Source organism: Ciconia boyciana, chromosome 3, assembly GCF_034638445.1.
Source record: "Ciconia boyciana chromosome 3, ASM3463844v1, whole genome shotgun sequence".
In the NCBI taxonomy this organism is placed as follows: domain Eukaryota; kingdom Metazoa; phylum Chordata; class Aves; order Ciconiiformes; family Ciconiidae; genus Ciconia; species Ciconia boyciana.
In genome coordinates this window covers 117,097,387-117,115,659 of record NC_132936.1, presented here as the reverse complement: position 1 = coordinate 117,115,659, position 18,273 = coordinate 117,097,387, and the positions used below count along the sequence as shown (strand labels likewise).

General features: G+C 35.9%; 1 protein-coding gene across 1 annotated transcript in view; it reads left to right on the top strand.

Moving 5' to 3' along the window:
- Positions 1–18,273, top strand: part of WDPCP (WD repeat containing planar cell polarity effector) — a 160,333-nt gene that overhangs the window by 66,410 nt on the left and 75,650 nt on the right. Inside the window, exons 8-11 of the mRNA XM_072857743.1 lie at positions 3,419–3,552; positions 8,030–8,221; positions 10,439–10,540; positions 17,031–17,640. Coding sequence (XP_072713844.1) covers positions 3,419–3,552; positions 8,030–8,221; positions 10,439–10,540; positions 17,031–17,640 — 1,038 coding nt within the window. The remainder of the gene's footprint in view (positions 1–3,418; positions 3,553–8,029; positions 8,222–10,438; positions 10,541–17,030; positions 17,641–18,273) is intronic.

Here is an 18,273-nt window from a genome sequence, read left to right as displayed (position 1 = left end):
TCAGTTTCTTACACATTTTAATCACTGTGAACATGCCATTTGAACCTGTAATGTTTATTTCATAAGTGGGAAAATGGGACAGAACCAAATATTAGCCAACTGATTAATTACATGGGATAGTTATTATTAAAATATTTACTTATTAGAAAAGGCTGGATAGCATTAGTTACATGGAGCTGTTCTGAGTTAGTTTCTAGATTTCCAGAATCTCACTATTGTTGTTAACTAGTGACTACTGAAAATGAAGTTTTAGTTTAATGCAGAAGAAAACTTATGAAAATGTACCAGTTTTCAACAGCTTTATAGTACGACTATAGCTTTTTCAATGTGTCTCTACAGAGCTCCACTGAGAACCCAACCAGGTGTCAGTATCTTGGCGTCTGCATGATCAAGAATATGGAATTTTGGTGCAAGCCAAATTACATGTGCATTATCTTCCAAATTTTTAAAAAGTAGACCCAAGTTGCATCCTTTTTAATAAGAACATATGCTAGATTTAGCGTTGATCTTTAATGATTTATTGTCTTCCATACCCAGACATCTATTGAATATTGGCCAGGTTATTTAAGAAAGCTGCAGTACTGTGACCCTCTGATCTTTTCTTATCAGTATATTGTAGTTTAGTCTTGAAAAATAACATTAATATAACTATGTTAGTAGAATCTTTAGTATCAAAAAATTAACCTCATTTTTTATCAACTAATTACACAGAGAGTGTAAAACACATTTAATGTCTTGACTCCTTTTTTTTGACTCTTCAAGTTACTAGATTACTAATTCCATCTCAGATTTTTCTGCCCTCTGTTTCCAGAGGGAGGATTTCATACTTTCAGGTGACAAAAAGTAGGAAAGCATGGAAGCTAAGGTTATACACAAATTGAAGTTGTTTATAGAACTTATTTAGAATACTCTCTTTTTTAAAAAAATCATAAATAATGACTATATAATTAAATTATACATATCTTGCCTTACATTGGCTTAATATGTCATAGAAATACAAATATTAAAAAAAAATACTGCTAACTAAAAAAGCTTACAACTAAAGCAATAATAAAGTAACAAATATGTTTTCCTACAGTTATACCACTCAAACTGCTATAAATAATGTCATATAATGGTTTGTACTTATTTTCACTTATTCAAGAATTTCTTAAACCCCCATGTTTCGTAATACCCATGTCTGAAGGTGAAATAGGACTGCTTCTGTTCAGTAAAAGCAAAACCCACAATACCTGTCATTGCAATACTTTTTTTTTTTTCCATGAACAACAAAAGAAGATACGTTTGTTACCTGCACAAATAGGGTTCAAACTACAAATTTTTATACTGAACTATCCTTATATGAGAACCATGACATAATGTTGTCCTAGAATAAATTAACTTTAATCCAACATAATAGCATGTCTTTCCAAATCTAGGTTGGAATTAGGGTTGTGATTATAAAGTTGGCCAGAAGAAATTTGATATTTAATACAAGAAGTCTGTATAAAAATAATAGTTCTTATTTTAACAATTGTGTATATGTAGAAATGGATAAGATTACAATCCGCCAAAATTACTTATGAAATGTTGTAATTGTAGCTCAGAGTAGCATGCCTTCTTAGCATTTGGAATAAAGGTCAGATTGTGTTCCCAAAATACAGAATTAAGATTGCATTTATAATCCTCCTGCCTCTAATAATGTCCTCCTGATCTTTATTATTTACAGGCAAAATAAAAAAATAAATTTAATTAGAAATTATAGAAAAATTGCTTTCCTAAAAGAAAATAGTATTTCTCATCTTCTAAGCTATTTTGTGGCACTGAGGTCTTGCAGTACTAGTATATAGAATATTAACTACACTGCCTGCCTTTTTAGGGTAATCTTACTCTGCAGCATATGGGTCCTCTCTGAATAATGGTCTAACTATGCCCATAGTTGCATTCACGTCGATCTGGTCTCCACTCCTGCCCCAGACAACCACGGATACTGAAAATCAAGGGACTGCTAGTCTCGTTCATACCTGCCCAGGGATCTTTGAATCCTGCTTTCTTTCCTTCACCCAAAATGAATTTCAGAAGCATCGATGTGTGCTGTAGGTCATCTTTTATGTAAACTATGTCTGTGAGGGTATCAAAATATTTTAACTGTGTACATATTGAGGATACTATACTCAGTGGCTTTGAATTTTCATGTGTGTTTAGGTTCTCGGTTATTTCTTTTTTTTTCCAAAAGCTAGTGTTAATGTTACATTTCAAAGGCAATTATTTGGCTTTAAACTTTACCCGTTAGCATTTGCATACCAGATACTTCAGAGCTGTGCCAGTACATGACTATTGGAAAATGAAACTGGTTGTAAATCACACTAAATCAAAGCAAAGCTGAGTAGCCAGATTTCGCTGCTTATATGTAAGACTAAACTGTCAATCTACTTAAGGATATATAAAATACATTTAAGAATCTAGGATATTAGTCACAAATGCATTTTTTTTGTTTTTCAGGGGTTGTTCCACAGGGTTTTGTTTGTTTGTTTTTAAATCAGGTTTGACTTTACTCAGCATTTTCCTTTTAGCAAAAGGAAATTTTCCTTTTAGCTGAAAACAGCTTGCTAGCTTTACTTTAAACCTGATTCTCATTAACAATTCTTCAGTGATCTGGTACTAGTTACCCTGATGACTCACTTCATTCTCAGACATCTCTTAAATGTGGGCATTGCTTGGATAACACTTGGGAAAAATCCTAGATACTATTGTCTAATTGATTTTCATTGTCAAATTAGTTATTCACTTTTGTATTGAACTATTTTGGTCTAGCACCCCTTCTGATAACAGCAGGGATTCCACTGCACTTTTTCAGACTCCAAGGGAGTCTGTTCCATCTTGGTTACCTTTATTGTTTGGGTACCCCTATGTGAAGCTTTCAACAAATTCATAACACCTCTAAAGCATAATCCTGTATGTAACGGCCTCCTTGGTGTCTCCAGCAGCACCCAGAACTTTACAATGTCAAAATACCAGATACACCTCAAGTACTAATATGCATTTATCATCCTTAACACAAGAAATGCTGTATTAGGTGCATTTCCAAAATACTGGTGGGTGTTACCATAAGAAAAAAAAATTGAAGGCTGAACCAAGAGAAAAATGGATGTGGAAGGGCATAAAACATATATTTGAATGTAGTGGTAACTTGATATGAGATAATTTATTCAGGTTTATGGAATCAGAGTACTCCCTAGGCTTTATTTCTCATTTCCAAGAAGGTCCTGGCAGGATGACACATTGATGTCTTTTAGGAGATTACAGAGGCTTCAGTGTAATATTTAAGACACTGTCTTGAAAAAATTGCTTTTTGCAGTGTCTCAGTGGAAGGTTCAGTAATTTATTTTGTTACTAGAAACAGGTATTACAGTGGTGACAATTTTTATTTGTTTTTCAGCTGTTCTTACAGACAGTTTCATCATCTTGTCATTTGAGGACCATAACCAACTCTGCTTTATTCAGTTTACAAAGAAGGTGAATTCTCCTGACATAAACAAAAGACTGGAAAAACTCTCTTGTTTGGACTTTAAGGTATAGCTGCAAATGGTGACTGTAAATACTGCAATAACTTTACGTTATGAATCACTGGTACTTGCTGATATCGTATAGCAGTATAAATTGCAAACCTTTATATAACTGATCAGAATGGCTCAAATTGTAAAAATGGCAGTTATTGAAAAGTCAAAAAAATTACATGGCATTCTGAGTTAATGAGTTAAAATACTGTGCCAAGAGGGATCCAATTTTCTACTGTATTTAGGTTAAGGGCTCAGACAGACAGTTGAGTTACCCCTGCTTAACAGATTACCTTGTGTCAGTTGAGCAGCAGTAACTGACCCTTTGCACATTCTCAGCATCTAACAAGCATGAAGCAAAATCTGTAATGGTAAACCTCAGTGTAAAAGATTTAAGCTAATGTGTTTTACCTCTTGTTTGCTGTGGGCTAAAAATGCACGCATGGTCAATTACAATGGCTCAGCTGATATACACGAACTCATGAAGTTATGATAATTCAGTCATCTGTCAGAGCTCCAAGACTGTTGTAATTCTTTGCAGAAATCTTAATTTTCCCTTTAGTTACAGTAATCGTATTGTTGGCAGAGTTGGTTTTACAATTAAGCCACTGAGCTAGGACTCAAGATATAGAAGCTGAGTTTCTCACCACTGACAAACTATGTATGTGACCTTAGGCAAGTGACTTGGTGCCTCTGTATCTCAATTCACTACTTACACAGTGAAGATTAAAATACTCTGTTTTTCCAGCCCTTTATGTAGGGGTGTGTCTATACCACAGTCACAGCAGTAGCTGAAAGGTAGTCTAGAGATAGCTGAGCTGGCTTTAAACTAGCTGGCTTGGATGTCAGTAGAAACCAGCTCATCTCAAGCTGAATTACACTGTGTCTTGGATGGATTGGGCTGTGTAGACATAACTTATTTTGACCATAAGCTCTTTGACATCAGGGCAGTGGCTGACCTTAGGTGGAAGTGCTTGGCACTGCAACAGTATGAAAAAATAATCAGCCAAAGGCAATTAACTTTGAACAGGCAGAGTAGGAAAGGGGCTGCATCCAATTCACTGCAAGAATGAAGAAGAGACGAGCCTTTGCCCAAGAAAGGTAGGCAGATGTAATAAGCAAAAGAGAGAGTTTGTATTTATTTCAGACTGGATAAATGTTAAGAAAAACAATCTTGTGCTAGCAAATATTTTCCCCTTGACAACTCCTCAGTAATTTGCTTCCTCACATAAGGGAGTTTGCATCTGCAAGGCAAGCTTTTTAAGGATGTGTTTAATTTAAGTTTTGCCATATTATATTTTAACTTGCTTGGTAGAAATACTTTCTGCTAGGATGAGTATCTAATACATTTTCCAGGCTGTTTCAGTTCAGGGCCTCTTTTCAGCAATGACTTGTGTTTGCGAGATTGATCCAACCTCCATAACGTGGATTTGAGACAGTTCACTGTTCACCAGGAACTGAGCTGATACGTAGTTTACTTTAAAATTATGTGTGCTTGTGCCTGGCCTGTGATGTTTGTTAAGGCTGTGGTTTAGAAGCAAGGGTGGTGTGTGGTTTTTTTTTTAATAGCTCTAAACTTTAAGGAAGAAGCTGTGGTGAGCTGAAGACTGGCTTCATCATTTAATTGTGAGGGCCATAGCTCCTTACTTAGTTTATGTTTAGAAAATATATTTTCATTCTGGGTATTGCTGGGCACGTTTTGGATCTAATGGTTATGGCGTTATTTTCTTGGGAAAGAAGGAAAGCCTAATCCATAGAAAACTCTCTCTGCCCTAGGAAACTAGAAATATCTGCTACATTCCTTAATAGGGTTGTTATGTTCAGTTCTTTGCTGACACAGCTGAGCTTCTAGAAACGCCTCCATGTTCAATGTTAACTTTGCTTTCTCTTGAAATCAGTGGGAATCACTATGGATTATTTCTTTGCCAGCCAAAAAAAGGCATTTGCATTTTTTAATTGAATGTTCTTTTGTGTGAGGCTTGCTAGTTAGGCAGCGAAATATAATTTTTATTATCTTCAAAATTGCACCAGTGTGAGCCAGCAGAAAGTATTATTCACTACTGCAATAATATTATGTCAGCTCTCTGCATTGAATTAGAGTTCTTCATGGCTGCTTTTGGTCAAACTTATAAAAGCTAAAAGATCACAGACACAGTCAACAGTAGTGTCACTATCAGTACTAACAAAAGAAACAAAATATGGTCCTCAATTGCAAATGTGCAAACTTGTAACAATACATGCTTTAGAAAAAAACAGTTCCTTAGTGTTGATTTTTTTTTTCAAGAGAAATTGAATTAAAAGGTAGTTTGCACTGGTCTAAAACTACCACAGGATTAAAATATGGAGCTAAGATCAGGAAATTTGAGTGTAGCCTTCATCTCTGCCTCTGGCTTTTGGAGTAGCCTTGAGAAATATATGTAGTATTTGGGTTTAAATTCCCAGTTCTAAAATGAGGAAAATGCTTGCTTACAATTATATGTAATGATATAATTAAATTTCTGTCATATTTACATTGTAATTTCTTTGGTACCTGGACAGAAACAACTTCACATTGTTCACTGTGCAGCCTCATGATGGGCAAAATTGGCAAGGAACACTAGGCAGTGCTGGACTGGCAGAGTGCTGTTAATAATAAGACTAAGTCACCCATGCTTTCCTCCTCACAGTTTGATATTTGTCCAAAAGTTGTTTGTTTGTTTGTTTGTTTGTTTGTTTTACACAATACATACCTAAATGGAAGAATTACTTTCTATATCCTCTTCCTTTCTAAACAATACCACCGCAGATTTTATTTACAGTTTGAAAAAAGAAAGGAAGACTTATTGTATGAATTATTACAGTCTTGAAGACCAGCAAAATATAAAAACAACTATTATCATTTGCCTTTTCTCAGTGGCATTAGTCCATGTTTTAAAGTGCCATGTCTAATGCAAGACGTAAAGGTTTACAAAAGATTTGTGTCTGTTATTACATGTGAAATTGTTATGAACAGTTGTTGCTGCAATACAGCACTAATTAATATCTGTGAAAGTATTTGTGTTTTTCCATCCTAATAAATGTGTTGTCACCAAAGTAACTGTTTATATATAGTTTTAATTCAATAATCAGGTACCTGTTAACTTTTATGCATGTTTTATCTTTACACTTCTAAAGAGTATTTTGACAAGTAAAACACAGGATATTCTGAAAATATTGACCTTTTGCAAGTTTTTCCCATCTGTGGTTTTTTTAATCCATTTCAATTTACTGAAGGAGGAGACAGTACAAGGAGTTAAATGTTTACCATGAGGGAACAACATTGGTAATTACTTTGATTTCAGTTCCTTTTGATGTGTATTCAGGGGATGAAGAGGTCAATAATATTATGACCATGCAAATAGAAAAGGGTTCTTTTTGACCATATAAAAAACAGCAAAGGATTATTAAAGCATTAACCTTGATTTTAATGGCCTTGGTTGAGTGGTGAGATCACAATTTGGATGAGCCTGATTATTTACTAAATACAATACATAAATGCAACGGGTTCTTAACACCCATTGCACTCTGGCATTATCGCATTACTGCCATCCTTTGTTGCCTTGCAGACAGGAATATGAAAGCAATCTGTCATGTAGTGAGACTGGCTCCAGAAGCATTTCTCTGATAAGAAGACCCCCTGCCCTTTGCTAGTGTCTGGTCCAGTAGGCTTAGCCATGCGCTTAATCCCCAGAAAGTGGTTCGATTATTGCTGACCAGCAATGGCAAGATAGTTTTTTTTTCCCCTAGCTATCAACCTTCCATTAATTCCTTAAGCAGAAATGCGGTGCAATCTATATTTCCTTGGCATGTGTCACCCAGATGGTGCACTGCTCATGTTTTCAAATAACCATGCTCCAAAATAACAGAGTTTTGAATAATAAATTCCACAAATCCTTCCTGAGAAAGAGGCACAATTCTCAAGAGCTGCATAAACTTTACGCATGACGCTGTAGCTCATCCACATTATGCAGAAAAGTATATATTCTCTTGCAAAGCGGATGTTTGTATCTAGGTTCCTTAATTTAGGGAGGAAAAAGAAAGATATATGTTTGCTCAAACACTGTAGAATATATTTAATATTTGATTATGTCCTAAACACTAGTCTTAGCTCCCTGGTCAGCTTTGCAGAACTTGTCATTTAATATGGCTAAGCTTAAATCCTATGTGTAGGTCGATGCTGTCAAGCAACCATGACTGTACATTTTGGTATTGATTGGAGTCATTGCAGTAAATTCCTTCTTAACTCACATTCCTTTCCTTCCCAATCCCATCCCCATAGATAAAAGTGTGAGCATGTCTTTTTCTGTCTGAGGAGCTATTTTTTACATTTACAGACAGCCTATATGAAGATATATGTACACAGTCCTCTGTGTATATATACATTCTCTTTCACACATCCAAAGTAAATGCTCCCAGTTGCTCCTACTATGCTATTTTATCACCTCAAATATTTTCTGCATTTTTTTTTCTATCAGATTTCTTATATTGATATACTTGGACCAGAAGGTAGAAGGATGAAACGTCACCTGGCAATAAACTGTATGCAAGATATGGTCATTTGCTGGTGGTCAGCAACTAGTGATGGAGCATGGCCTTGGTCTCCTATTTCCTGTGAGAGGGACAGAGCCAACCTATTGCTATTAGGCTGTGCACATGGCAAATTGGAGGTAAAGTGCTGAACTCTCTTGTTACATGATTTTTCGGATTTGTTAAAGAAATAACTATTCAACTTAAATGCATATTCAGGTAGATATAAAGAACAGATATGATAAAAACATAAGAAAGGAAGATCAGCCATTCTAATCTTAAAAACAAAGGTTCGTTATTTAATGAAAAAAGCACCTTATTTAGTATGTTTACTATTTTCACATCAAAACTGGCAATCTGAGAAATTTAGCAAGGAAGCTAGATCTTCATAATGGAATAGCTTTGGAGCTGCTAACACTGAAAATAAAAGTGTCAGAGTACCACTGAAAATTCTAATCTCAGTTAGAAACTGTATCTGTTGCATGCTTGTCTAATGCAATTATTTTACATTGTCTGCAATGTTAACTGATAGGCATTTTACATCTGTTTTAGTGTTTTATTATAAAATTTTAGCTACACCAGATGCTGCTTAAATTTTTGCTATAAGTATTGATCAAATCAGGGACCAATTTTTTTCATAAAGAAAAAGTCGAAATTCCCCATCTACAGGTGGGAATGTAAGCTACAAGTTAGAACAAGGCTACAAGCTGACCTTCTTCCTGACACTTGCTTAGCTTACCTTTTTATGCAGATGTTTCCATTTCATCTATTTCATTTTTACTTCATCTATTTAAGAATATTTCAATCCAGTTTCTTATGATAGGTAAAAACTTAAAAATGAAGCTATCTGGCCTTACTCTGAAAAGGACTGGAGCCTGAATTTAAGATGTAAAAGCTGTTCTGGACTAGTGTCTTGTATAGATGCTCCTGTATTTGGAGTTTTATTTTCAGTTTAGCTTAAGCCACTACTAATATGGACTAAAAAGGCACTGACTGTGGGAGAAGAGCACAAACTTGAGGATCAGCTGTGGAATAGCTGTTCTGGAGTAGCTATTACAGGCTATTTCCCTGTAGGGAAAAAACCCTAAGTAACACTTTAGAATAAGCCGCTCTTATAAAAAATATCCTATTCTCTTTAATTAGGGAAGATGTAAGTGTTTTAATGTCTTGGAATTATTACTTTGATAACTAATATTAATTTCAGTGACCTTTTTTTCCCTTGGGATTGTCTATATTTTGAAAACAAAGGAGAAAAGGTAGTTGAGACAGCTTTTCTTTCTTATTTCAGTCATTAGTCACTGTAGAATTTAAGTTTAAATTACCTCCAGTTCTGCCGTCTTTACTTCTTTTCAATTGACCTCTCTCCACTAGCGGTCATCTTTGACTCATCTCTCTCATCTGCCTGATATACACCTGCAGTTCTCAATTCCCCCTGCAGCTATGCCGAATCACATATAAAAATTACTCTGGTAGCTAAAACGTGCATCTGTTCTTTGTAACTTTTTTCAGCCTAGTCCCCGTACCAATTTTATATTATGAAACTTCATCCTACTAACATTTCAGATCTTATTTCTTACCATGACTTCCATATGTCCAGGTTCTGACAGCGACATTCCCATGCCTTTTTTTTCCTTCCCACATCTTCCAGAAAGCTTCCTAATGCCAACATAGCAGTTTGCAATCTCTATTTTCTGAGATGTTTTTTAGAGACTCATTTCTTCTAAGAAATTCACAGAAACCACCCTGTCAGTTTAAAGCTTTCTCCATTTCATTTTATATATTATAGGGAGATTTCCGAATTACAGCATTGCTCTGCATCTTTCAATACACCTTGTTTTATCCTTTTCTGGTTTAGACTTTAAATTGCTCAGGGCTGAGGCTGTCTAGTATAGTCCCAAGCACATCACTGGTGCTTAACACAATAATGATAATAAGCATTCACTGAGCCTTTAGGCCTAAACTCATAATCCTTTTAATTTAGCCCATATTGTAATATAAATATAAGAAAATTATTTTTAAAAGCAGAACTGCCAAATTTAACTGTTCAGTTGCTTTCCCTTTTCTGATTCTTTGCCTGTACTTGTCTGTTTTAATTCTAAGATCTTTGGATTAGATTTCTTTTCCTGTATTTGTCAATAAATTACCAAGCACTATGCCAGGGCTATGGAAAACTTAGTCATATATAGGTAACAAACTGTCTTGTTGGTTGTCAATTAGTCTGTTCCATGTACTTATCTCTTGGATGCTCAGTGAGCTGCTGCGTAAGGCTCAAGACACTCTGCCTATACGCTTCCCTTATGTATCCATGACATGTAACCTATGGTACTGTTTGGATTTTTTTTTCTTGATTTCTCTAGGGCTCCTTATGGGCAGTAGTTAAATTCTGGTGCATGGATGGGGAATGTCATAACCCAGCAGCTCTAGAAGTAGCGTCAACCCCCAGTCTGCAATTAACTGAGGTACATTTTTCCCCTACAGAGTCTTGGAGGGGAACTTTAAATGAACACCTTTAACTTCAGAGGGACATTTGATAGCTTAAACGTGAGCAAAGACATAGTTAGCATTTCTAGACAGCTTCTAAACAGTTACTCTCTAGGTCAGATACCACAAAAATACAGTGTTTCTGTAAGCATGCTTATTTGCCTCTCTTTACCTTTACTCCTTTACCATTTGTAGTGTTCCTCAGGTATAGACCTGGAATAAAACCATGACATGCCATTGTTATGCATGAAAGTAAACCCATATTTACCATATTTGACCAATAATATGAATTTTCCCCCACTAAATTATTATTGTCAACAGAAGAAGAATGAGAAGCATGAACTGATTCAGTTTGGACCATTTATCAAAAATAAGTGTATTAAAATAAAACCACCGACATTTTACTTGAAAACAGTAGTATCGCTTGGGTAAAACAGCATTATTATCTAGAATTAAGAGAAAAGCAGGAATTGCTGAATGTGTAGCCCATAAAGAGTTGTTTGGCATACTGGGTTTATGAAAAAGTAAACCAAGCCTGAGGAAATGAATGGGTGCTACCCACAGCTGTTCTACAGCAGCTTGGTGCTGACCTACAAAAAACACAAAAAGATCTGCCAGCTACTGACACTCTTATTGTTGTGGCAGAGCAAAGGTAAATGGGGCACTTGGATGATACTTATTCCTCCCTGGAAGAATTTTCTGAGTGATATTTGCTGCCCACTAGAAGAGTGCTTATTAGGAGGAGGACAGGAATAGCTCTGGGACAAGGCAACTCAACCCCTCATCATGATAACTACATGTAACTAAAAGTTCTGCATCAGGATGATTCACATTGCACACACAGTGTTTGGGGTATTGTGTACTTAAGCAGCTTTTCAACTTGATGGAGGAAACACATTTTACATTTTAAATACACTATAAATTTGATTTGAATTGTGCTGTGTGGCTTTATGTTTTAACATTTGCTACTATTAAGGCTAAAGGTAGACATTATTCCTCTAAAACCAGAAAGAACTTTTTCCTTGTAAATCTTGACTTGTTTTACTCCTTTTTTTTTCTTGAGATCAGTGTTTACTATGTTGAATGCTGTGAGATTTGGTGAGGAATCGTCCCCTGAAGAAATAAAAGTGCTTTTCTCTTTAAGATATGACTTTGCTTTGGTGTGCGATGTACATTTATATACATGCATGCAAGTTGCTGCAGGAGTATTTGTCTGTTGAACCTTTGTCTGCTTTCTTGCGTGCATTGGTTTCCTCCAGTAAACTCATCCATTCTCCAATTTATTTATTTAATTATTTGGGGTTTGTTTGTTTCTTCTTTGTTAAAGTACCAATGATCAAGGATGTTATTTAAATTGTCTCCCTGTGGAGATAATGCTGGTATTTTGATTTCAAAACCAGAAGAGAAATCTTCCAGAAATAATTTCAGACAATTTGCTATGAATAAATAGGATCTGATGTGAAATCATGCTTGGATTAAATGCTTTGAGAGAAAGTCATGTTAAAATCAACATAAACTTTATTCTGCAAACATAAATTAACAGGAGGTGATGATGCCAGGCTCAGTTACTGTAGTACTTTGCATTTGTCTTGGCCATGTTTATTTTCACTCCATTTAATGCTAGTGCAAATCACTGAAATTATACTTCAACCTTGTAGAAAAAATAATTTGCCTGAGATATAATATTATTTTTCTTTCTCCCAAGAGATAATATTTAATAGTTATTGCTTCCACATTGTGCCTCAAACTTGTGAAATAAGCACAGCAGATCTTTTATGAGTGAGCTATCCTACTGTAGCTATCCTACTTTTATAAGTGAGCTAATTACTGTAGCACTCAGAAAAACATCTACGGTGTGTGACTGAATAGCTGAAATACCTTTCACACACATATAGCAAAGAATGTAAAATCCTTGATGTCACATTGGGTTAAAAGTTCAATGAATAATATGGGATAAAGATGATGATGATAAATTTTGAAAGAAAATAAGAATAAATGTTGGCTGAAGATCTAAATAATAAGATTGCATGTGGGACTGTAAATACAATGCAGCCAAATAAGTAACCTAGAGTAGGAGCCTTGCTTTTTTTTTTAGAAATGTTTAAAAATAGGGTGGTTTCTTTTTCTTCCATCTTCACAGTGCTGTATTTAAAACTATTTTACTCTAGTGTGCACTACACTTCCCACTCCACATTTCTAATTGAAGTGTTTGTTGTTATTTGGAGCCTCACTGTGTGAAATTAAATAAGCATTTTTTTTTTAACATCCATAAAATAAATCAAACATTTTTCTCATCTGAAAGACACACAATTCAGTCACAGCAAGCTTATTTTTCTGTTTCTTTTGTTTTCTTTTTTTATCTGCCTGGTAAGCCAATTTTCTGCTTAAGAACTACTGGTTAAAACTCTTATTTGTTTTGTTATGTGGAGTTTATCCTTTCCCAGCACTCTATGCAAAATACTTCAATTTTAAGCGTTCAAAGATTTGCACTGAGAAGAGTGATACTGCTCACACAAGCTAGTGCTATTATTTCTTTCAAACATAAAATGAAAGAAAGTACTTTAACTAGCATAATTCAGGCCCCTTATTTACAAAGATTAACAGATTCCTTTACTTGGATTGTTATGATTTCTGACGCTAGGATTTGAGAACTTGACATGTATAGTATCCGTCATCCTGCTGATTAGCTGATGCAGAGCACAGGCCAGTACTGCAAGGGGAAAACAATATAAATGTGCAGTAGTGGTGTGTGACTGCCACATTAATAAGGGAAATATGCATAAATTATGTGGACAATATTTAAATACATTTACTGTATTTTTGTAGTGTACATGTCACAAAACTAAAAGGGACTTTTAAAAATTTTTATTATTTTTTTTTTTATTTTACAGAAAGTAATTGGTTTTACTTCATGCAAAGTACTTCCAGAAATCTTCCCTTGAAATCCAAGGCTAAGTGGTTAGTCCAAGATTTATGGAAAGTACTTAACACTGAAAGAGATTATACACCCCGCCATGTGATATTACGGCTCTGTCTTTTTAGATCCACTGCCCTGTCCCCTCCTCTGCAAATCCTACAGTTGTCCTACCCACTTCTGAGGGAACTCCTCCAGCTTTTGCCTTCCCATTCCCCAAGCAAATGTTTTGTTAACTTAAAGATATATTGCTGTTTTAATGTTCCCCTTTAGGGTTCCAGAGAACTACTGCTCACCGGAAAGGAATCCCAGTGGATTCCTTTAAATGGTCTGCTAAAGCACTATGTGCACTACAATTACTAGCATGTGGCTACTTACCAGATAGAAAAACAATTGGCAGGTAATGGAGTGCCATCTTCTTGGGGAGGGGAAAAAAAAAAAAAAAGATGTTTTGATTGTTAGACTTCTTATTTTTCGAAAGCATTATCTTAGTCTTATTAACACGTTTCAGTAGTTGTATGTCTCTCTGCTTTAGTTTTCCAGTTAGCAGCATGAAGAATTAATAATAAGAGTCAATTCTGACAGAGAAACTCAAATCTTCCCTCTTAAATGAAAGAGAATATCCATTTTTTTCCCCTTCAGAGTGCCAAATACCAGTTACATTCAGCAAAACTGGAAACCAGAACAAAGAGGTCTCTCGGCTTGGTACTCTTCCTCCAAGAGGCACATGAGGCCACTGATGCATGAGAAGCAGCTTATCTGTTGCAATCTAAGGAGAAAGGTTTCTCTTGTTTTCAGCCAGAATATGAACAGTAGTGTCTAGAAAAGTTTCCTTTAAACCTAATTTGTTTAAACGTTATGTCAAAACTTATGTTTTGAAAAGCAGCAAATAGTCTTTCTTTCCTCGCAGGAACTTTTTCCTAGTTTAGAATTGCATTATATACAGCAACCAGCCCTACCCTAGACTTCATTTCAAGGATTTGCTCTCAAAATAATGTGAAGCTAGGAAGCTTTTCATCTCAAGGCTCATTAAATTAGCCTTCCAAAATATCAGATTTTACTTTCTTTTAAATTCAAAGTAGCAAGCAACATTTTGTCCCACTTTTGCTCTAACAAGGCAGAACAAAATTATTAATTGGATTCAGTTTGCTTGCTGACTCTCAAACGATCAGATGACAACATTTCTTTTTCTGTGACTATTTCCATTGCTGTTTTCCAGCAGTCACTCCTATGGAGTTGTAAAATCCATGTTTCACGTGTTTTCTTCTCTATTGTCTTAACCTTCAAGGCCAGTCTCTCTTCATAATTTAATAGTGCTTTCAGTCTTTCGTGTCTCATAGGCTTGATTATTCTGTGGATCTTCATGACTTTCTTGTAGCTTGTGAGGAGATGTCCAGAGAGGAACACTGGGTTTGGATAAAAATATGTAGATGAATAATGCAGTGCATTGAAACCTGCCACAGGAAGACAGAAATCTGAGTCCCAGAGGGCCTCAAGGCTCATTTCACTGAAGTTATGGAAGCTTTGAAGACTTGCTTGGGCAAGATTTCTATTTCACATATTTGAAAGGCAGCTACCTGGGTCTCTATACATACTCCTAGGGAAAACTGCAGAACAAACAATAACACTTCACCTTGTCTTTATTTGGGGTTAGAGAGCTCTGTGGTCACACTAATCCTTTGTCCACAATAACCTCTTTTACGGGTTTCCTTGCTACGCAATTTAACACCCTAATAAGCTACACATTTCAGCAGTTCTAAAATCTGCGCAGTAGCCACTGCACTTTTGTGAGCATAAATGACTAGTTGCAATGACCAGGCTAAGTCATTGGTGAGGGAATGGTGGGGGTGAGAAAATGTTTTTCAGACTATATAAGTAATTTAATCTTTTATTTCCTCTTTGGTATATATTTTAATTGATCACTACTCTGTTGAAATCGGTTTACCTGGTTTTCACAAGTTGCATGCATTGGCTTCCATATTAGGTGCTTTTGCATTAAGTGGTTCTTTGCATGTCCCTAACTACTCATCTTAAAGTAGCTAAGACTTTTGTATTAACCAGCAGCTGGTTTGCAGCCACAGAATTGCAATAATCCTTTTTTCTTTCTTTTGAATGAGAAACCCTTTTGCTGACAAAATAAGTAAACTGTCAGAACACAACATCCTAATCAGTCTGATCAACATCCCGAATAACTTGTTTATAAATTCATCAGTTGCTTCTGAAGTAATGGGTGGTATGCCAAAAAAATCTTAATTTCTTATTCTCCTTTGCAGGATGAAAGGCTAAAGTATATGTTCAGTTGGTCTTGTGATCTGATAAATTTAAACTGCTTTAACATTATGTGTGCATTTCTGATTTCAACCTGAAATATCCAGATTTCCTCACTCACCCTCTCTCTGCCTTTTAATCACATTTGTTACCCCTTTCTGTGTAAATGGTACTTGCATACCACCTGGACTCAAAAGAAGCGGCTTCCAAAATTAGTGGCAGGTCAGCAGCTTTAGTTTATAGTGTGAAGAATGCTATGGGTATACCTGAGGGTGGGGTTTGGCTCAGTTTGACATTTTCCTTTCACTCTTTATTTCTGCATGAACAAACACCAGCAAGTTTCGACTGACTTCCACTACTCTCATTCTTCTAGACACATTGGTTTTCTCCCTCTTTCAGAGAAATAGCTTTTCATAAGCTAATTTGTAACTTATTTACAGCTGGTATTTCTCCCACAGTTTCCCTGTTCGAGTCCTGTACAACACCTCTCATTCAAGCCCATATATTATAGGACATGGATCTTCATTGGTCTCCACTGTTGCCTCCATCACTTTATGGTACTTCCCATGTTTCTACACTAATGTTTCTTATTTCTTGCTCTTTGCCAGCTGCTTTCTTTGTGTCATATTCTGCCTTCCTATCATATTCTGTTCTTCTTCCAGTTCATTCAACTTTCAAATACCCCTAAATGGTCCCCCTTTTCTGCTATCACAAATTAATTTATTCTGCATCGAAAGCTGTATGGCACCAAAGAACATCTACCACCTACTCATTTGGCAATATATAGTATATATTGTTTAAACATGCCATCATTTCTACCACTACAGTGTAATATTTTCTGTTACCATGGCCCAGAGCAAATTATCAAAAATCGTCTATGTGTGATGCTCAGAGTAACCTATTATAAATTTTTCCAGAAATTTTGGGATTTCTCCCCCACCCCACTTGTGAATAATCAGTTATTCTTTTATATCAGTCAGCTGCTCATTTCTCCTCTTACAAACACTGTTAGGACCATCCCCTTTTTTATCTTCTGTTCTGCTAACCTGTTTTATACTCTGGACAAACAAATATGGCTCAAACTATATTGCAGGGTTTTTTTAATCAAAGGAATTAACATTTTAAAAGTTAAAACAGTAGATTTTACAACTCCATTTCTAAAATGCATATCTGTTTTAGCTTACAGACCCATGGGAAAGCATATTTGCAGCAGTCTATTTTTTAAATCATCAAAGTAAGAATATATTGTTACAAATGACTACCAAAATATTTTGGATTTTTTCCAGGTTCTGAGTTATGTCCGTACAGAATGGGATCCACTCGATGCTAGCTTCAGCACTAATCAGCCTTATCAGGTTTACACAGTAGAGCACTCCATCTCCACAGACAAAGAGCCCATGGCTGACAGCTGCGTCTACAAGTGTGTTAGGAACAAAATTCAGTGTGCGGCAGTCACCAGAATACCACTACGATCCAAGGCCATCAGCTGTTGCAGAGACGTTACAGAAGACAAACTAGTCCTGGGTTGTGAAGATTCGTCAATAATTCTGTATGAAGCCTACAACCAAGTGACTCTGTTAGCCCAAGCAGAACTGTTGCCTGCTTTAATAACCTATCACCCTTCCGGAGCCATATTCATGGTTGGCAGCTCTCAAGGGGAGCTGCAACTCTTTGACACGGCACTGTCCCCAATTAAAATTCAGCTCTTAGCACAAGACTATTCACCTGAGGCAACTCTGCAATTCAGTAAACACTTTGACATGCCTAGCAGCCTCATCCAGATCCAGTGGGCTGCTCCTCAAGTTGCATCTGCCAGCACTGACGGCACAGATACTCATGATCTTTTGTTGGTTAGATTCGACAAAGGACCCTTAGGAGTACTTCACTTTAAACTTGGTAAGTTACTGAGCACATCTATTGAAGCTTGAGCTCTCAAGGAAACGTCTGTACCTCACAAGTTTTTTGTAGTTTGCAAGCAACACCCTCATTTTAGATGTATGGGACCATAGCCTTAAAAGAACATAGTTCCAATGGTATCTGAAGATGTGAACCAAGGAGTTCATTATGTTTCACAGTTACTTAGTATCTTTTCATGTGGGGTCTGACAGAACAGAACCCTGATCTGTTGTTGGATCAGGGTCCCATTATGTTACCTGCTACTTTAATAAAGCATAACAATTTCTCATATTGAAAATTCTTTGATTCTGTAGTACATAATTTTAGGAATTGTATTCATTTGGTAGTAATACCCCTAACAAGCTAAAATAAGTTATTTTTAATAATAGGATAGTAATGTTATTTTCTTTCCTAAATTATTTTTTTGTGTGTATGACGCAACTGTCCTTTCCATTATAATGGATGTTTGTCCCAGTACTCTGTTCTTCCTCACTTCAGTACATGAAGTTACACCATTTCTTTCCTTGAAGACTTTTCACACAAGAAGGAGGATTTTTATAACCTTCAGAGAAGTTTGGTCTCTCAATTAATTCACCAGTAGTTGTGAATAAAAGAATAAGTAATGATACTAAT